Here is a 21,919-nt window from a genome sequence, read left to right as displayed (position 1 = left end):
AAAATAGCACATTTTGAGGAACAGTCTGAAATCTGAAATGGTAGTTGTTCGATTTCATCCCGAACTATTTTTTTCTAATATTATTATTATTATTATTATTATTATTATTATTATTATTATTATTATCTATTTATTTTTTCAATATTTCACCGATTGCCGGGCGGAATAAAAAAATGGCAAACTTGGGAGGGCAAAATCGCACCTTGGTACATGGCATGGCTTCATGTTAAGTGCATCCAGTGAAAGAGCAAGATTTCTTCTCTTCAAATAACTGCAATAATATTTTTGGGCTACATAAACTACGAAATTTTAGAGCGCCAAACAAAAGTGACACAACGGTCAAAACACGCAGTTCCCTTTCACGCATTTAGCCCGGCGATATCAATCAATGAAAATCAACCATTGATTGCAATCAATATGATCAATAATAATCAATAATAATTAATTGATTGATATTGATTGGTTCAACCAATCAATAGAAATCGAAACTCACTGACACCGACACGTCTTAATTTTATTGATTTTTATTGATTTTTATAGATAATCAATAATTGGTTATGCAACGGTATCTGAGTAAAAGGATAGTACAGCACCTCTTCCAGACCTCTATTTTCATTGGTCTTCTAGTACAGTAGCTCCCATTGTTTTCTGTGGGGAATCTATTGTTCCCAACCAATAACCTATTGTTTCGTTCTCCAATCACAGACCTCGTCTGGATAGCTACTGTCTTTCTCGAGTAAAACCTGACCTTTAATTGATCTAACGACGTATGCACGTCACGCCTCATATTACATATGCGACGGAATTTTGCACCCTGTGGTAATCCGATTGCACTACACTTGAGTTGGAGGAAGAAAATATAGGAAAAGGGATTAAAAATGCTAAGCAAATAATCTAAAAAGAGAGCAAGGCTGATTTCACGGTCAGGGAAGTATATTTTCCAATATTTCGAAAGACACGGCCTTTCTTCTTCAGGGTATGTTTGTCTCAAACATACCCTGAAGAAGAAAGGCCGTGTCTTTCGAAATATTGGAAAATATACTTCCCTGACCGAGAAATCAGCCTTGCTCTTTTTTTAGATTATTTGCTTTACAATTTTTTTGCTGATTAGATCCTTCACTACAGGATCCGGTACTTTTATTTTGTCACGGTGGTCCTTGCAAACACAGTTTATCACTGGTTTTTATTAAAAAATGTTGTTGTTTTGAGACCATCACTCGTTTTAAATAATTAATAAATAATAATATGATGCTAAAATGAAAGGATACGTTTAGTTATGATATATATATTTGAACAAATAAACTTATTAAAATCATTTGTCAATTCATGTGATGCGTGTTATTGAAAAGGAAACCGAGATTTGAATAATCAATGATAATTCAATACTAATCAATGGAAATCGATCATAATCAATGAAAATCGAGACTCACTCAACTTTTGGGCTTCGATTTCTATTGATTTCCAATACCAATCAATTGATTATTATTGATTATTATTGATTATATTGATTTTCATCGATTATTGATTTTCATTGATTGATATCGTCGGGATTTAGAAGTGAAAAAACAACGTGCTCTTTGAAAAAAATATTGGGCCAATTTTTCGTCAAAAGTCTTTACTGTTTGGAAGATAATGATAGTTTTAAGCAACATATTTACTGCTTAGACTTTTTGAAATTTTAACTTTTAGCGGCTTTGTGAAAATTGACTCCTTGTTCAGAACGGCTGATTTAAATTACCTGGTGTTGTAACAAATTCTATATCAAGATATTTGCCATATTTATACTCATATTCGAAGACAATTGTTTGCAAATCCGTACATACCAAACCGTGTGCGCCAAACATGCAGGTAGTTATTGAATGTCAGCCTCACAAGTAACGGACGGCCACCGGTCGTTGGGGGTAACAGAAAATATTGCGTGACATTAATCCAAGCGTTCACACAGCCACGCGTCTATTATCACAAAACAAATACATTACAATCGTTACGCTTTCTTTGGTATGTTCGCACATTTCTTTTTTGTTTTGTTTTAATTTTTTTTGGAATGTTTGTTTGTTTGTTTGGTTTAGCCATGGGAACCTTGGTACCCAGCACGGGGAAATTTGATTATCATGAATTTGACCGCTATATTGACCACTCCTACGACAAGTTACAGAAGTTTTCGTTTTTTGCAGGAGAGCTCCTGCGAATAATGAAAAGTAATCAATGACGGAAGGGTTGGTGGGTCTTGATTGTCAGTCAATACCTGCATCTTACCGATTTACGTAAAGTTTAACATATATACATAACTATTAAGTTGTGCGCAACATAGGGACGCATAGCTTGGTGAGGTTATTTCTTGCATTCATATCACAGAGATTGTACATATCATAAGTGACTGTGTGAATCAGCTGGCACTCTCAAAGGAATGTGCACCAGTGGATAAACATACGTCTTGCTCTGCTACGGCTTGAGCCGGTCTCACTTATCTAGATCTTCCTGACCTCCTTATCGCAATTTTGCCGCCGTCCTTGAGAAAGAGGATTTTTTTTCCTTCTGCCTTAGAAATTCATCTACGGCGAATCTGCAGCTACCACCTCCAGTACTTTGCATGCCGCATACATATTGCTGCCTTTGCCGTGTATGCTTTGTGTCTATTTTGTTCTCCTCTTTTAATTTTTTCCTCTATGTTTGGGACTGAATCGGGCAGCCTTCTAGGTAGTTCGTAAAGACCATCAGGCAACACCTGGGCACTTTGCTCTAGAAATGCACGCACCGGTAATAATTAAAAGGGTTCTGCGCTATATCTTTCCTGGAGTTTTTTCTTTGTATAAAACGTAAGGCCTGATCCAGTTGCCCTGTTGAGAAGACTACTGGGGCGCTTTCCATTCGACCAAAAATTCCGGAATGAAATTTCGAGTATTCCATGTGACCAATGGAACAGTATTTTCCGGTTGGTTTGAACCAAGCCGTCCCAGTCCATCACGTGCCAATTTTCGCGCGAAAATACCAAATAAACAGGGGAAAATGGCGGACTCTTTGTCTATTTTACTTGCTTTAGAGTTGCTCGACGACTATGAAGTTGAAATAAGTGAAGAATTGGGCGAGGACGACGACATAACGCTGTTCAGTGTGGGTAGCTCCTACATGTGTAGGGATTTAAACCGAGTCCTTGCAATAGAAAGTGTGCTCGTCACTTATCACACTAATTTGAGACATTGCGCGTAGCTTATATGCATTTTCGCACTACTTACGAAAGTTTGCCGTAGCTCCGGTGCAAAAGTGGTGCAAAAGAACATTCAAGTCATCTGTCGCATAATAACAAGCGGAACACTGATATTGAGCAGAAGAATTGGAAGCCATGTTGAGTTCGATTTCCGGGCTCTGAGAAACTGGGCGCAAGCAGGAATGGTCGAATGGAACGGAATTTTCCGATTATTCCGATGTTCTGGAATTTTAGGCCAACCTCGCGAGGTACACCCAAAATTTCGGAATGAAACTCCGGAAAATGTCTGTTCCATTCGCTCCCAAACCCAGAATTTCCGGAATTTTTGGTCGAATGGAAAGCGCCCCTGATCTTTCTTCGACAAATTTTAATTTGCCATAATGCATATGTAGCTCCTAAAAGTACTCATAATCCTTCAACTGGAGACTGAGAAAGATAGCGCGATCAACCGATAGCGGATGGCAAGGTTTCCCTCCCCTTGGACGATATGTTCTGCTTTTCCATAAACAGTTGATGGCTCAGTATTGACAGATTGAGAGATGTCTTGGTAGTCTCCGGGGGCCCATTTCTCGAAAGTTCCGGTAACTTACCGGGCCCGATAAGTGATTTCGGTGATAAATGTTTCTTAAAAGAAGTCAATTTTTGTTAGCTTTGAATAATAAATTTTAAAATCTTATGATTCTGTGAAAACTTTGGCCAAGTACCGTGTCTTTAATCATTGTGTAACCGGCCAAAAAACATTTAAAAATAAACTTACCGTTCCCAGTAAGTTACCGGGACTTTCGAGAAACGGGCCCCAGAAGAAAATAGACTCCATGGGAAGACTGAATCCCCATTGAGTCCGCTTGGACTAATTATAAAACAAAGGAGAGAACATAAAAAAGGGATAATTTATTTTTTATTTAAATCAAACACGGATTTCCAAGCTAGCATTTTGTACCAATGTTAGGGTATTTTTACGATTGAAATAAATATACCGTATACCTAAACTAATTGGCTCAACCCTCTTGAACTTTTTGTGTGCGTTGTCCCAAACATGTTGCGGCCTTTGGGCGCGGGTGATAATGAAAAACGAAAACTAGAAGAAAAAAAAAAGCTTATAAAAGTAATCTAATATATACATTTTTTACCTAGCAACTGAGACCATGGTATGGCCTTTCCTTCTCCCACAGGCTATACAGTCATACATTCCCCTCCATAATAGAAATTATTTAGGTTGCTCACTTCTTACTATTTTCCTTGCAAAGAGGTTGGATGCTTCTTTCTTGGGGAAGCAGGGAGCAGAGCAGTTGCCCTCAATTTTTTTTTGGATTTCAATAGCTGCTACTAAAATCTGCTTTTCCCGTATAGGGATAAACCAGGCAAAAATACTTCGCTAGAGTACTGGCACCGTCCTTAAATCACTTTTAATTTGTGATCAAAAAGCAAACTCTGAAGTAGCAGTGGTACAGTTAATGTCTTTTATCATGTCTTCAAGAGGAGATTATTTAATAAACCAGTACATCTAGTTGCGGATGGAAAAAACAAACCAAACCAAAATAGTTTTTCTACTGACTTATTAACTTTTCCACTACAAATTTTCCTCTCAAAATTTCCAATAAAAAGCTAATAGCTAGATAATATGGGTTGTGATGGAAATTGATTCTTTGTAAGGTCAGTTCAGTGATGGTCAATATTCAAATAAAGAAAAAAACACAACAGTACTACAGCTGTAAGGTTTTTTTGTTTTCATCATTTTAATTGAAGCATAAATTCAAGGTGACAAAAAGGAACTGATGGTAACAAAAGTTTAAAACGAAAAAAAAATTGTAAAGTAACATAGTGTCTGCTATTTGAGGCGCCGCTGTGGCCGCTGTTGTGGCCATTCCTGTTCTTCCTTTGGCCACTACGGCGGCCACAGCAGCTACCCCAATTAGCAGCACCCTTCTGTAAATGGGGTGAGGTGCACTCCTTATAGGAGTGCCCCCACCCCTAGCAATTGAAACATTTAATTCTCCCTGAAACAAAAAAGAAGTGCACATCACTTAACATTAAAATCAATTGGCATCATTTACAACTTTTTAATTCTTTTCTAATTCCTTCAGTATGCATGAACCTGGGCCAGGTTGTTCGAAAGCCGATTAACGCTAATCCACAATTAAAACTTTATCAAGGTTTACAGCTTGCTCACTAAGAAGGTCCTTAACAGTTAATTGTAAGCTAATGGGAAAGAAAAGTCAACGTCAAAACTGAGGGACAAACAGGAGAATGATGTATTTATCAGTAAATGACCCAGGCATACTCTGAAAAAAAAAAAAAAAAAAAAAAAAAAAAACCCGAGTGCTCCTATCAGGAGTCGAACCTTAAAGACCTTCCGATTACTAGTTCGGATGCTCTACCACTGAGCAACAGGAGACTTGTGGGAGCTAAGGCCGTTTAACTATGTTCGTAGGAAAAACATCCTGCATACTGCAGCTAGGATTGGAATGTCAATGTGTGGCATATGCGCAATCGGAATAATGTGATGGAATATGTTAAGCCTGGTGAATAAAATAAACCTAGTACCAGGTATTTTAACCTTGCATACAAGATTTACGTCATTTGCCAAAATACTAAATTGTGAGCAATCATGATATTTCACAATCTTCTAAAGCTTTGTGTATTATTTTTTTCTTTTCTTCAGTAATTGGTGTTAACCAGTTGTCACAGTCCCTAAACTTCCTGCCATCTTTGAGCTTTCTGGAGACACTAAATGGCGTGTACGGCTGGCAATCATAGAGCACATGCCATTGCTAGCCAGTCAGTTGGTATGTTTGCTCTCATGATAACTGTTTTGCTGTATCCTACATTGTGTAATCACCCAATAATGTGTTGTCATCTGTATTACCCTAGCAATCATTTGAGCTGTTGAAAACAGGTCTGCACGCTCTGTTGTGCACTGTAGTTATTGGAGATGCTGCGCAGCAATGGATCCAGACCTGCCTGTGCCATATAGAAATTGAAGTGCTAAGCTTGTGTGTCATAAAGGGGCACCTATATATAGGGTCACTATGAATAGCCAACAAAACATTTTTTTTCCCAATAGAATCATTAAAGTAATGGTCAAGTTTTGTTAACAATAACCCTACTAATGCACAGAAACTACAGTAACTATGGGTACAGCTAGGATGGCTAGGATGGAAGTGGATTGCAACTTGAAAAAAGACCAACTTTGTCATGTTCTTTCTGTGTATTTTAGAGAATTCGATGTCGCTAAAAACTGATTTTATAGGTTGTTCTTCCTGCGAGAAAATCTTAATCTTTTCTTTCTGGTGTAATAACAACAATTTCATGTTACAAACCAAGTTCTTTGTAAAATATTTCAGCAGGTTTGACCCAAATACAGCAAAATTACTGTGACAGTGGCCCTCTAATGACAGGGATGTAGAAAACTGCTCTTCTCCCTCCCCATTTGGCTATTTTATCACTCACTCAGCTTTTCTGTCAGTTGGCAATGATTGGTGTAACGTTTTATATATCAAATACAGGGTGTGGAGTTCTTTGACGAGAAGCTAAAACAGCCTGTGCATGACTTGGCTGGTAGATCATGGTAAGATTTAACTTGTGGCTAGTTTTTCCTCTGTCTCATAATGTGCAGTTCCAGAAACCCCCCACCACAGAAGAAATTTCATGGATTTTCCAATTTCAAAGTGTTTTAGATTATCCCCCACCCCTTTGGAAATTCCTCGAATATAAAATGCACCCCCACCCCCTACTGGCATTAATTTATTAGTCCCATCCACTTTTTTATATTTCCAAGCCTTGATACAAGGGAACAGCAAAAAATATCCCAACCATTAATTGTTGTTGTTGTTTATTTCGTGAGCAGTATTTCACAAGGGACTGCAACTTAGTTTGACAACAGTGTTTTTCTAGACTAGGTAGAGGTTTTTTATGGGAAATTTATGTTGACTTCATTGATACTGAGATCTACAAGCATTGTTCATGTTTTATTTTAACTATCAGACAGTGAGTGTATTTGAAAGTTAATGATTTCTACTTAGAAATTGGGACTTTCTCTTAATCAATCATGCACCTGCATTCCTTAAAGTAAGCCTTATATCTTTCCCTGTTTTGTTTGTTTAGTGTATGCTATCCGCGAAGCAGCAGCAAAGAACCTCAAGAAGCTAGTTGAAAAATTTGGAGCTGAATGGGCTCAGGTAAGAAAATGGCAACATGTGACAAGTGGCATACGAAAAAAGCTTTGAATGTACATGTATTTTAGGCCATAATGTCATATGGCCTAAAAGATGTAGTTCCCTGTATTACTTGATCTTTGCTCTCACATAAAATGTTTGGTTACTGGAACAGAATGATGTCTGCTGACAAATGTCTGTTCATATTTTTGTGCCAAATAAATGCTTTTGTTTAAGGAGGGTTTTAAAGTGATTTTCGGCAGTGTGTGTGCATGTAACTCACAGTTCCACAAAGGAGGGAGCAGAATAAATCGAAATGTCTATCAAAAGTCACGCGCGTAGAACACTGGAAGTGGAAATGCAGCATAAAATTGTGCAAACCGGAAATAAATGATGCAGAAAACATTTGTTTTTATCTCGAAATTTTCCTCAGTGACCTACAGCTTTATCTTGATTTTTTGCACGTATCCAAAATTCAATATGTCACTTCAAATAGAAATGTTTGGGAGAAAGTAATCCAGTGGAATTTTCTGCAGGTGTAAAAAATGCCTTGTTTGAAATAATGCAATATCTACTTGATAAGTTGTCACATTGCTAGAGGAGTAAAAGAATGTAGGGTCCTTTCCAACAAGGCAATAAAAACCTGAGGTCACTGCTTTAGTTTCTGAGATAATTTGCAAAAACTGAAGATTAGAGGTCCTTTTTGAAGAGCTGAGCCATTGCCTTGGTAACTGCGATGACGTCAGCACTAGCCTAAAAGTGTTGCCCAACGACAGTGAGTTACAAAGCTGTTCATAGTTTGTCTGCATGATCAGATGAATTTCTTTGTAATCTTTCATCATTTCACAAGCACTACAACAATGAAAAACCCTTATGAGCCTCAGCTCCTTAAATGTATAATAAACATTTGTTTGGCAAAACATGTGAAAGGAACAGATAGTGCCCAATGATAAACTGTTTTTCAACCGAATAAGGGTTGTTGAGCTTTCCAAAAAAATAGTGTCTTCGATTTTATAACAGTATGTCCCAGTTTAGAGAGGCACATTGTATCACATGAATGTTGACCAGATAGATGCAAGCAAATGTCTTTCAATCAGTTATCATTTTCCCTGTTTCCTTCAGAGTCAAGTTATTCCCAAGGTGTTATCCATGGCCACAAACCCAAACTACCTTCACCGGCTGACCACGCTATACTCAGTACATGTAAGTGACTGATCATACTAAGTGATTGCTATTATGATTGCTTTTCTGTTCTCATGTTTAGTTACTATCCATGTCGAATGAAACGTGTGATTCAACCACTAGTCATTAGACTAGTGCTAATGTCTTACAGCTTCTTTTGCTTAAGTATTCTGCCTTCTTGCTGTAGTTCTGAAGTAGGAATGAACAGCTTCTCTAGTAGTCTTCTTCACATCTGTTATCTGGGCCATCACATTTTTTACAATAACTGTCAAACTTCCTGCTTACTGATTGGCTCATAGTTATTCTCTATAAGAATACAGACAACAAAAATGACGTCAAATATAATGCGCACATTTTCTCAATGGAAAATAAAGCCCATTCCGCCATACTTTTACCAGGTTGTTGTAAAAACCAAATCAATGGCAGTTTTCTATGGTCTATATTCTTATAGACCAGAAAAATTAATGATGATGCCAGAAAATTCCTTTGAACTTCTCCATCAGTTTTGAACCCTGGTGCTTGACTGTTAACAATCTTTTTTTTTTTTTGTCAGTTGCTGCTAAAATTTAACGCTTTTTCAAATTTACCCATCTTGGTTTTGTTGCAGGTTTTAGCAGAAGTCATGGGACCTGAAAGTGTGGTGAAACTCATGCTACCTGTTGTGATTGGCTTAGCTGATGATTCTGTGGCAAACGTTCGTTTAAATGTTGCCAAAACTTTACAAAAAATTGCGCCTGTTCTGGACGAGAAGTAAGTACTTCCTCTTCTGTTGGAAGAAGAAACAGTGGCATTTTGCGGTGGCTGTCATTTAAGCACAACAGAACAATTAGAATAACAATTTTGTGGATACATCTGTAACACCCTTGCCCACAACCTCCGATCTTCTTCAAATCAATTTGTTACTCTTTTCTCTTATTTGAAGAGTTATGGAGACAATGTTCTCTGTCCGTGCTCCTAAATTATGGAACTCATTACCCATTGAATTAAGGAACTGTACTTCAGTTGATATTTTTTTCAAAAATAATATTATGTTAAAAACATTTCTTTCTAAATGAACATGTAGTTAATATCTGGTTAATTTTCACCTTTGACATTTTTTTGAACAATTATTTAACACCATTGTTTTTGTAATGAAGTTTTCTCACTTTTGTAAAGTGCCTTTGAACTTTTGGCTTTTTGGCACAATATAAATTGTCATTGTCATTGGAACTGTAATATTTTGTAATCTGTATGGAAATTAAGAAAGGTAACAGTTTTAGGTTCATCTGCCCCTCCCCCTCCCCCTCATTTCCCCCTTCTTCATCTGCCAGTATTGAGTTAGGTTTAAAGCTGAAAATATGCTGCCTTTGTTTTTACAGTACCATCAAATCACAGATCAAACCAGTCCTTGATAAACTGAATGCGGATGCTGATGTAGATGTGAAGTATTTTGCACAGGAAGCCTTAACAGGTACTAAACCCTGCTTGAAAGTTTTACATTAAATTATTGGAGTGTTGACTGGGGTTCAAGCTATGCAGACACTGTCTAAGGAAACTTTAAATAGGACATTTTTATTGTGGTATCGTTTGACTCAAACTATTATTTCATGAACAGAAAACAAAGCAAATCACTACCGTGAAGGAGGTTTTGAAATTATTGTGATCTCAATTATCATAATATTTTGTGAATTTCTGCTTCGATTTTCTCCAAGAATTATTAATGGTTTGAGAAGCTACATCAAACACTCAAAAAGAGTGTTTTATTCGATTTCCAAACACCTCGCAAGTTGGGGAGCAGGGATCGATGGCGCAGTGGTGAGAGCACTCGCCTCCCACCAATGTGGCCCGGGTTTGATTCCCGGACTCGGCGTCATATGTGGGTTGAGTTTGTTGTTAGTTCTCGTCTTTGCTCTGAGAGGTTTTTCTCCAGGTACTTCGGTTTTCCCCTCTCCTCAAAAACCAACATTTCTAAATTCCAATTCGATTTGGAAAGTGTCCCCAATTAGCGCTCTGCACTAAAGACGTTGACACTTAAAATAAAGTGATTTTTTTTTTTATTTACTTTTTTATTTATTTATTTATTTTTTTATAAAACTCAACTGCGCCTCGTCTTTCCAATTCACTTCTCGGTTTTTGGAAATCGGATGAAAGACTCTTCTTCGTGTTTGATATGGTACTTGAAATCTTATGTAAGAATTGTCCAAATGGCCCACAAAATTGGCCTTTTAGCTAAGTGTTTTTGCTTCTTTTTCTCTGCAGTTTTCTAAGTAATTTGTGCAAGCTCTTCTGCATCAAGATGTCTCACTGTAACCGCAGTTCACTTCAATTGTCAGCCATGCTTGCTTTGATCATAACACTTGCTATGTTTGTCCCGTGGATGAACTTTGGACTGGACTACATAAGTACATCTGTTTGGGTGACTCACTTCTTTTAATTAATGATTTCAAGTAGGCATTGTCATCGTAAAGAATCGAATTCTACCCAGTACTAGCTTGTATGAAAAAAAAATATAAAAAATAACAGAGATAGCCCTTTTCAGATTTGTTATTTCGTGGACAACTACAGGTGCGTCTGGTGTAGATGAAACTGATCTACTTTTTTATTTTGAAATTCTTCCTTTTTTTCCTCATTTTGGCAGAAGCAACCAAAATGACTGATGATATGTTTAAGATTTATTGGAAACATAGTTGATTAAAGGCAATGGTTTTGAAACCTGACAAACTTCTTTGTTATATGTTTTTGTTTGCCTTTTTGGTCGTGACCCTGCACAAACAACAATAGAATTTGGAATGTGTTGGAGCAACTGACCAATCGAAACGTTTTTGTTAAGATATTTAACCGTGGTGTGAACGTTAAAACAAATGATTGAGCAGGGAAGCGGCCCTTCCTACATAAATTGCAGCACCATTGTTTTCATGGCAAGGTTTCCTAACCAGTCCTTCAATTAACCATGTTTTAGCTTATGCTGGACCCGCTGCCTTGTGGTAACGAATTGACATGAGAGCGGTGTTTCATTTTTAAGGGTTTTCTGTTGTTTAGCGTATGCCTATACAGAGCTGTACGCTGTAAAAAGATTGTGTGTTGTGGTGTGATCACAAACTCACTTCTTTAACCCTGAAATTCCCCAATTTTAAAAACATGTAATTTCTCCTTAATTTCACAATTTCAACAATCGTTCAAGGCGTGGGAATAAAGGAAATATCACGAAAGGTGAAGTCTTGATGATTAAGTAAATTCTCCCAATAGAAGCATAAGAAATATTTGGAGACCAGTTGGAAGAAAATACATGCCAATATTGGGGCTTTAAGGGTTAACGAACCAGGAGCAAAAGAAAAACATTTTTTTCCCTTCTTTCTTGGTGTTGGTGTTATCTTTGGCCCACTGATTTGTTCCCAACTTCATTTGTAGGTGTTTTGTTCGACGAGATGTGATAACCGTTTTTTTTTTTTTTGTTTCATGAGCGTGATTAGAAAATCGCTGTAGCAGATAAATCATAAGTACATTATTTTAGACCTAGTGTGCGCTGTTACAAGTATTTGTGGTAATCTTTACTTTGTGTTTAAAATGGCCTTGATACCTGTATAGATTGTGTACGAAATAACATTGATTTAATGTATTAAAGTTATTGCTGTCACGTGTGCTGTTCCTTCTCGTCACTGGAGCCCTCTCTGTTATAAAGATGACAGGGAAGTTTCGCTTCAGAAAGAAACCTAACGGATCTCAACACAGAGGCGTCTTTATATTACAGTGCAGTATTTTCTTAGGAGGAAGGAAGCGAACTTGAATGCTATTTCCCTGCTTACTATCGTCTCCTACGCGCCCACTTTCGGGATTCGCTTTGTTTGTGGAGGACAGAACTTGAGTTATACATGACGAATACACTACCGGTGCACAGGTGGCTTTCCACCATGAAGTATATACCTTGGAATGAAATTACCCCCGCATCAGCAAGCATTTCGTCTTCGTATGCGTTAAGAAAAACTGTAGAGCACAAGGGCGCTTTCTATTAAGCCAAAATTTTCAGTTCAAAATCCCAGAAACTTAACATGTCAAACAGAAGTTTCTTTTTTCATTCGCTTCGAGCTTGCAGTAAACTTAGGAGAAGTGGAGTACCTCCAAAAGTAATTGTAATTGAAATTGTAATTGACCACTCACCTTGGGGCTTTACAGGGTCAATGAACAACAGCTACTAGCTGAATTGCGGAGGAACCAGAGGGTGAGATCGGACGTCAGCATATAAAAGGCGCCTCTGGCTACCGCCTCAGTCCATGTATGATCTCACCCCACCCACCCAGACCAATGAAAGCTCTAATCAGATAGACCATGACACCGGGAACTCCACGCCCTACTCTTTTCGAACAGTGCCAAGGGTTCTTTAACGTCCCACAGATTATTATTATTATTATTATTATTATTATTATTATTATTATTATTATTATTATTATTATTATTATTATTATTATTATTAGGAACAAGTGTTGTGAGACAGGACCTACGGTTTATCGTCCTTATCCGAGAAGACTAAAGTCTAACCATTTGCAGATGTCATTACAAAGGCAGCACTTTCTCCTCAGCTATTTAAAGACCCTGAGTGTTGGTCCGGCTGGGGTTTGAACCCGCGACCTCCCGCACGGTAGCCCGGTACTCTACCAAATGAGCTATCCGGTCGTACGTTTGTCCCCGTAAATTTCATCCGCACGTCCTCTTTTGCATTTAAAATTATATGGAAGAGAAAACTGAAGTCAACATTTGCCTGACATTAATATTTGCTATAAAGCATGCATGTGTGCATTACAGTAGCACTTGGCCCTTTAATTTAGTCAATCAAAGAGCGCGTTATATCGGATACAAGAATTGGCCATATAGTGAGAACTTTTATTGTTCAACACATTGTAACGCCGTCTAAAATAGTTCATAGCACACTCAACATTCTTCCTCGTACAAAACATTGTACAATAGACGTAATTTCAAATCTCATGGGGAATAAGGTAACAAATAATGAAGACCATCTACACATTTAATTTCTGCTGTAAATTATTATTATTATTTTTTTTTATCTGAATGTTTAATAATAAATCAATTTTTCTGATCAATCTTGCGGAAAATTGCCTGATTTTAGTTGCCCATGGTATATCGTCGCCTAAGTATCAGGCAGAGGTTTTGTCTGTTCCAAAGCTATCTTTGGGTAAAATTAACAGAACTCTACACTAAAAAATATGCCTAACAACAGCAATTAAATTCATTTCGCAAATAACAATAAACTGTGTACATGAAGGGTTGCTTTCTCGTGAGAACAAACAAAAACTAACAACAACAACAAACATGAATAATCCATCTTGTTAGTTTATTGTAAATTATTTGCATACAGTTTCCATTATTACGCATGGTTTGATACAATTTAATGCCTTTCTTTACGTACGTCATCTACCGAACTTTAACAAGTATTTGTACGGAGTTTATAGGAAACAAGCAAATTATTTGTGCAAAGCGCGACTAAGACCTGTCCTGGGCCCTGTTCCCGGACACTGAAAAGGACATTGTCCAGACTGTCTGGTGTCCAAAGAGCAAACGTCTTCTCGTTCGTCAATTTAGCGCCCTCCATTATTTGTTTTTACTGTATCGTAGGGAGGCGTGGGGAAAAAGTTTGGCAACTGAAAATTTAAACCTGTTCAGACCAGTGTCCGTACCCAGGAACAGTGCCCTAGTACTATCCTTGGAGGTAGTGGACGTGCCCAGATTTTTGCTCGAGCACCGACAAAAAGCTAAATTCAGACTAGTGGCCTGCGTTTCCGACAACCGAGCAGTGGGTTAGCTAGTCTGAACGTGACCTAAGATGCAGCATATGTGTAACGTATATAACAAATTAAACATTGATCAAGATACGACAATCTATGATCAGATCGATGGTGTGGCTTTTGGGTCTCGCCTTACTCCTCTTATAGCCAACTTTATTATGGTGCCTTCATAAAAGTCTGTGGTTACAAGACTACACATCTTTCAATGTTTTATTCTATGTGGATGATACCTTTAATTTGGTTTTTGTTTGTTTGACTCAGAGTATGGTGCTCTTATGTTTTTTCAATGATATTGACTCTTAGTATCCCTATATTCGGTTTACTATGGAAAAGGAGGTCGACCACAAATTGCCATTTCTTAATGTTCTGATTAAGAACATTTTCATACAAGCTTTGGCGTATCAGAATCTACAAGATAAGTAAGTACGTTGAATGGTTTTCACAACGAGGTAAAGAACTTTATACGCAAAAGCATGTTATCTACCAACACAATAGATCGGGTGATCAGGCAATATATCAACAAAACACGGAAACCTTACACTGGTCTATTGGGTTCCAGTTCTTCAACTCATTTTTACAAATTACCTTATGTAGGTTACTTTTCCAAAGCTACTCAATATAAGATTAGACAGCTCTGTAAGCATTATCGTATTAATTGTAACACTATATTTGGCGTGAAGGACCCTGTCCCAAAAAGGCTCCAGTCGCTGTGGTAACAAGCCGGAATGCTTGTTATGTTGGCGAGTCTGACCTAAAACCTGCTAAAACATCTCGCCATTTGCATCTGTCAACATCTCTTTTTTCGGACAGGGCCTCTCGTATTTACAAGCATCTTCAGAATTCTGAGGCATGCCTCTCGGCGTGTTCATCGGGTATATTTTATCCATTTTAAACCATGCTACCTCTAAATTCTGGCTTAACATCAAAGTATCACTACATATCCTTCGGGAAAAACTCAAATTAAACTAACAAATTCGGCATGTTAATTCAAGTCTCTCTTATACAAATTTATTTTTATTTATTTATGTATGTAGGCATTTATTTATTTATTTATTTATTATTTTTGTTCCATATTATGTAAACTACAAACTACAAAAACCTCGATAACAACCTAAAACAAAAGAAACAAACTGACAACGATTTGTATACTGGCCATACGGAATTTTAATCCCACGTTAAACCTGACTGCATGACAGTCAATCCACGTCACGTGAATTTTGAAATTTACATGTCATTTTTTATCATCGCCATGCCAACGAGATTTCAGAGTTCCCGTAGAAATTTCTCTAGTATATTGACAGTATAAAGCTATGAATTTTTCTTTAAATTACAGCATTAAGTATTTCAAGAATACCAATTGTTTCCCAAGTTTTTACATTAATTTTTCAGTTTATGCCTTTTTTTTTTCTTTCAGAAAGGTTTCCAGAAACATGTTCGAGATTCCATTCAAATGCCGGACATTACAAAGAGGAATTCGAATGTTCATTCCATTCTCGGAAATACTGGTCACGCGTGACGTGGATTGACGGTAATTTTGTGCTTATTTCAAATTAATGGTCAAAATAAGGAACATTTTGTTGTTTTTGTCATCTCTAACAGCATAAACCCTTGTGATCACAATTACTTATTAACAACATCATAATACAGTTTATCAAACTTTCACTTGAATCTGTCTAGAATTGAAATTTCCCACGAGATTCAGCTGTTCAAAACGTAACTCTCCACTACAAGGTAAACTTCCCGGGAAGCTTTGAAATGGCCTAGGCTAATAGTTTATTGCTGAGCCTTATCAAATAAAAAAAATGAATAAATAAATAAACAAAAGGAGCAATGGCGCCAATCTAAAGCCCTTAGCGAACAAACACTTTCCAGAAATCCCCAGAAGATACTCCAACGTATGCATCATCACATTCCCACCTGTTGGCCAAGTAAAGTAACCAATGATATCTCTTAAATAAGAAAGCAGGGTGATCGAATAACCGGAGTTCAGGAAGTCCAAGTTGGTGGATATGAAAATGATGTCCATGCCCCCATTTACCAACGAGAACACGTCCGTTTTCAAATCCCCACTTATTGCAAGCGCTAGCTAGTTTAGAGTTGTCGTCATTCATTCTCAAATATGAACCACAAGAGGCAGGCATAACATCCGTCTGACCGCTGAAGTATTGAACCGCAGCATCACCTGAGCTGTTAAGAGCCGTGGCGATATGAAATCTTCTCCCCCATTTCTTTTTGCAGTGAAATCTAACTTGAGTGAAGTTCAGGTATGTTCTCAGCTCTTTCATGACGCTTGTTGTGATAAACATCTGATTGCTGCTTATTCCAAGGAGTGAAGTGCTAACTGGCAGCCGAGAGGGAGGTGTTGAGCTTTGCATCACATAACTGGAGACTTGAAGCCATCCACCTGAAGTCAGAGGAGATTAATTGTTATGTGTGATCATTAAGAAGCAGGAAAAATAAGAGCCTGTAAAATTGATACAAGTTTCTGCGTATTTTTTTTTTTTTTTTTTGTAATACGCGAGGTGAAAACATCAGATTTATAACGATTAACTTTATCTAAGGCCACGCCTGAAGGTTTTCAACATTTAATGAGAAACCTGTGACAGAACCAGCATTGACATGTGTGAGTCATCTGTGACTCAACAATTTGTTATATTAATTCAAAGCAATCGAAATTAAAGTACATGCGTTCCTTGCTTGCTGTAAAAACCCAATTAAAGCCTTGCATGCTAATTAGACCAAAACATGTTGGCTCGTTTTAGTGGAAATGAACTGTTTTCTAAGGAATCGTGCTATTTTACGAAACAGCAGTTCTCTATGAGCGTACCTCACCTATAAAAAATGAGACAAACTTAAGGTTATCTTTTCAATATTTAGATCAGATCTCTCTGTCGAAATAGCATGAAAGCAGCGTCAACGTGCAAGTATTTTGGGAGTTCAATTTTCTGAACAGAAAAAAAAAATGAACAAAATTTAGCGAGTTTGTTTTCTAAAAGTTAGAAAAACCTTTTATATATCGACGGTTAATAGCTGGCTTTGTTGTCATAATAAATGTACTCTGTTCAAAAACAAGTATCAAAATATATTCCTTCTTATTTAGTCGTACACCATGCTACCACCCTGCTACCCTACCATGCTGGCGCACCCAGAACTACTTGGTATGTAAATAACGTTTACTAACACCTGTATATACTTGAAATCTATGTTCGGCAACCTTAATTTCTTGCCGCAATCTAGATTTTAATTCAGATTCGCAAATCCGCCCAACATTGAACTATATTTTCCGCGAGTTTACCGTCTTCATTAATAAGGTCGTTAAATGGAATTAAATTTGGTTTGTGATTCATGATTTTTCTCTGAAAAACGACGGGAAAGTTTGCATAAATTGCTATTAAAAATTTGCTCAAAGAATTTTCATTTTTGGGTGAAAAATTTAAAACCCTACTTTGTCGAAATATGTTCGAACCTCACGTTACCAGACATCCTAAAACAAAAGGATTACCATATAATCGCATTGAACGTACACATGATGTCTTGGCGTGCAACAAGATATTTGTTAGGACTCGTGTGCAAGGAACATTTGGAAAAATGTCTCCGCGCTGTATGTCGAGGTTTTCTTCAAAAGAAAAAAAAAAAGAAGGAAAAAAGTGTGTGTGTATGTGTGTGTGTGTTTTTAGCTTATAGCTTCCATCGGATGTATCGACAAGCGCAGTCGAAGTAATCGACTTTTAACACGCTTACGCAAGAAAATGGGTGAAGTGGAAAGTTTTTGATCCTCACCTCCGTCAGTAGTCATGTCGCAGTAAACTTTCAATGGATCGCCACTCCATCCAGGGTTGATCCAGTACTCCCCATCTCCATTGGAAAAACCAGAGTCCCGGATGTCCTTGCATGATATTCCAGGAGCCAAGCTCTGTGTTTCTAAAGCTATAAAATTCGTTTTAATAAACATTAACTCTCAGTAAACTAAATTAAAATCAACAGCAACAACAAGTGAAGAAAGATAACAAAATAAAAAAAAAAAACATAAAAAAACGACAGCGAGTAAAATGCATGGTAGATCTACTGAAATCATGACAAGTTAGAGTTTTTCTAAAAGTATTTATCACACAAACATGGGCATAATCGATCAGTTTTTTGGAGTTAGCTTTGAACCCTTAAGGGGTGCGTTTTATCCGAAATGAATATCGGCCCGCTGTTCCGTACAACCTTTGTCTTCTCAACAACTACATCTTCTTCTTCAGGTATAAGACGGGCAGGCGATAAAAAAAAAAGACACCTTGCGTACAAAAGTTAATCTGCGAACGTTTGTAACACTTTAATTTTTCTCGCCTTTACTTTGCCACACTTTCGTAAAAAAAACTGCAAGGGAGGAATATTCGCGATTGAATCACCAGCGTAACCCTTTTACTCGTTTTGAGGATAAAGTATGGAATTGCCTCCCAATTCAAGTGTGTAAACTGCCGAAGACTGCCTTGAAAGGAAAATTCGTGATATGCTCTTTGGAGTTCTTGATGCCGAGGATGCGTTTGTCGAAGCATCCACGCTATCTAGAAGAAAGTTGGGGGAGGAGGGATCTGCATGCGTCGACTGTGAACCTGAACATGTCTTTCTTTCTTTTTTTTAATGTTTGTGCTGCCTAACGCCATGAACTCACAGTAGGACTTTTTCCGAAATCAAGACGCTGTTGGAGCGTATACTTGTGTGTCGTTGTATTTGGAGTATTTCAGCATGCACAATGACAGGTGAACGATAAAACACTTCCTGAGAGTCTAACGCATCACTTTATATTTGTGATAAATGAAGTGTCGTTCAAACAGAAGTTTTCCGCAAAGGATGTTACAAAACCCTCGCATTCATCATATCCTGAAATAACCGGTAAAGTTGAGGGTTTAAGCCCTTCAACTAAGACCCGGGGTTTACTTAAAATATGGAATCCGGAATCCGGAATCCGGAATCCGGAGTCCGGAATCCGGAATCCGGAATCCAGAATCCGGAATAATAATAATAATAATAATAATAATAATAATAATAATAATAATAATAATAATAATAATAATAATAATAATAATAATAATAATAATAATAATAAAAATTAAAATTCGTCAACATGAAAATTTCAACGAAGGTTAAAGTCACTTGGGAAAAAGTTTTTATAGCTTTTGGAAAATTGTAATATCAGTCAGGGGCCCAGCGAAATTTTCAAAAGTTTCCCTTAGATTTCAATTGCTTAGGCAGTTGAGCCACTCATTTGGAAAAAAGGTTCCCAATCTTCAAACGTACTCTTAAATACCCCGCCCCAGACTTCTTTCTACTCGATAACGTTTCCTCCTGCCATAGCACGTAGATAGATAATGAAACGTAACTAGAGAAAAGAGTCAGTGTTGCGTTTATCACTCATCAACTCTTCGCAAGACTCACTGTCTTTGCATAATAATATGAAAAGTCTTGAAACAAGTCCGTATGGGGACGGCTTAGATTTCATCTAAAAAAAAAAAGCTTCGAATTGGCACCAACCTTGGATAGACAGCGGGCAAAGTTATTTATTCATTTATCAACTCATCCGTCCGTCCGTCCGTTTGTTCGTTCATTCATTCATTCATTCCCTTCGTTCCTTCGCTCACTCACTTACTCGCTCATGGTTCTGTAATGCCTGCCGGCATACATTCGTGCGTTCAATCATGAATGCATGTATTCATTTATGCACCTTTTTACAAAAGAGTGTCGAGCTGCCTGTACAAAGGAAACGTTTTATGTCGATGGCCTTTTTTGAAATACAGTAAGAACTTCAGGAGCCTGTGAACGATTTTCCATAATTTAGTAATCACAATAGCAGGATGTAGATAACTAATTATTTTATATCCTCTAATTCCAGATACCTTGGAAGCCGTAGATCTATTGATTTTTATTTAGAGGTAATAAGTCTAAATATTTTAAGCCCTATTCCCACCCTTATGCCCAAACAATTTGTTGAGCCGTAACATACGTTAGTCACAATGTTATGACACGTGTAAAGATATATTTCCATCGTCACCATTGTGAATGCGCTAATTGATTTGCCTAGTGTACCTGTCAAAATACCACCAATCGTACATATCTCTCTCCCCTAGCTTTTCCGAAAGAACGAAAATCCCCTGCTCACAAGCCAATCAGTATACGGCAAATTACACAGAAAAAGAAAAATAGAAAGAAAAGAAATTCTTTCCTGATTTACGGATTCCGTGTATTTGATTTTATAAACGTAGATAGGTGCCGTTCTGGTGTGTTTTAAAGTTTTACGCTTTGAAGGGACTGTCTTAGAATACTAAAACCATAGGGTTACTGCAGCAATTAAAATCTTAGGCAAACTTTTGAAAATTTCCCTGGGCTCCTGACTGATATTATAATTTTTCAAGAGCTATAAAAACTGTTTTCCAAATGACTTTAACCTTCGTTGAAATTTTCATGTCGACGAATTTTCATTTTTGTTTTTTTATTCCGGATTCCGTGTTTTAGGTAAAACTAACAGCAGTTACATTGCTAGTCAAAACAACTGTGATTTAGAAAAGCAAGGCTGGCAGAAAAAAAGCCTATATTTTCATCATTCGAATTATATTATTGTAATAATTATTATTAGTATTTAGGCTCAAGTGGTTCAGAATGGCTTGATATTCCCTTTGTATCATTAATCACGGCAGTTTATGAGTGACACAAAGCAAAGGCTAACTAGTCCCTTGCATTCATCATATCCTGAAATAACTGGTCAAGTTGAGGCTTTAAGCCCTTCTACTAACAGCAGTTACATTGCTAGACAAAACAACTGTGATTTAGAAAAGCAGGGCTAGCGAGAAAAGCCTATATTTTCATCATTCCACTTATATGATTGTAGTATCTGTCTGGATTTGTAAGAACAAACCCTCAGAAACTAACCATATTTTGAGGCTTTCTAGGCTGATGGAATATGCTAGCCCAGAACAAGACTTTAATTAGGGCTCATCACAAGAAAGCAAGGTTAAAGAATACTATAGACCTAGTATAGAAGGCTTGTCTTTGAAATTAGACGTCACACTGACATTTGAACTGACATAAAACATGGCCTATGTGTTGACAAAACAAGTGCGACATTTGGCAATTATTAACGGCGCCAAGGCATCTTTTGGGTGAGATTTAAAAAAAAAAACCGGTCTTTGAGCGCTCAAGTCTAGCTTTCTACAACAGAAGCGGCTTAATCGGTGCAAGACAGCGTTTTAAATTGATTTTCCGTCTTCATTCTAAATTCATGAAGCAATGCGAATCACCCCGAACGAACATCTGGAAATTATTTATGACATTGAGACCGGCAATCGCACTTCTAGACTACTCGATCACTAACCTAACGACGCTACAGTTATAAGGGCGAAAAATAATCGAATAGCTTTTCAAACTCACGCTTTTCGAAGAGAAAATCCTTCTTGCTCGTGTTATTGTCATATTACTTTAAGTCCCGGATGGTGACAAAAAAGTTTGAACGGGGAACAACATACAGTGGTTTTCAGCAAGAAAATAAACTAAGTCTTTTGCCGGAATAAGAATTCTCGATAATTTCACGCTGCTCGACTAGAAATCATTCCTAAGACCTACTTTCT

The 21,919-nt window shown here is 37.3% G+C and overlaps 2 protein-coding genes across 6 annotated transcripts in view; one reads left to right on the top strand and one right to left on the bottom strand.

Annotated features, from left to right (window-relative positions):
• Window positions 1–21,919, top strand: part of LOC146461221 (uncharacterized) — a 100,546-nt gene that overhangs the window by 48,935 nt on the left and 29,692 nt on the right. For 2 of the 4 annotated variants that reach the window (XM_085087042.1, XM_085087041.1), the window contains exons 19-21: window positions 8,482–8,562; window positions 9,149–9,291; window positions 10,780–12,154. In XM_085087042.1, the coding sequence (XP_084943168.1) occupies window positions 8,482–8,562; window positions 9,149–9,291; window positions 10,780–10,954 (399 nt within the window). In that variant the 3' untranslated portion in view covers window positions 10,955–12,154. Of the gene's footprint in view, window positions 1–8,481; window positions 8,563–9,148; window positions 9,292–9,899; window positions 9,992–10,779; window positions 12,155–21,919 lie in introns of those variants that run through there. The other 2 variants (XM_085087044.1, XR_014857445.1) reach the window with 2 other exon arrangements.
• Window positions 13,848–21,919, bottom strand: part of LOC146461204 (Fc receptor-like protein 5) — a 288,679-nt gene continuing 280,607 nt past the window's right edge. For both annotated transcript variants that reach the window (XM_085087025.1, XM_085087027.1), the window contains 2 exons: window positions 18,096–18,236; window positions 13,848–16,719 (listed from right to left, as the gene is read on the bottom strand). In XM_085087025.1, the coding sequence (XP_084943151.1) occupies window positions 16,166–16,719; window positions 18,096–18,236 (695 nt within the window). In that variant the 3' untranslated portion in view covers window positions 13,848–16,165. The remainder of the gene's footprint in view (window positions 16,720–18,095; window positions 18,237–21,919) is intronic.

The sequence above is a fragment of the Pavona decussata genome, unplaced genomic scaffold (assembly GCF_977016875.1).
Source record: "Pavona decussata unplaced genomic scaffold, jaPavDecu1.1 SCAFFOLD_201, whole genome shotgun sequence".
Classification (NCBI taxonomy): domain Eukaryota; kingdom Metazoa; phylum Cnidaria; class Anthozoa; order Scleractinia; family Agariciidae; genus Pavona; species Pavona decussata.
The sequence above is the reverse complement of the archived record's forward strand: the minus strand, read 5'-3'. Positions and strand labels throughout refer to the sequence as shown.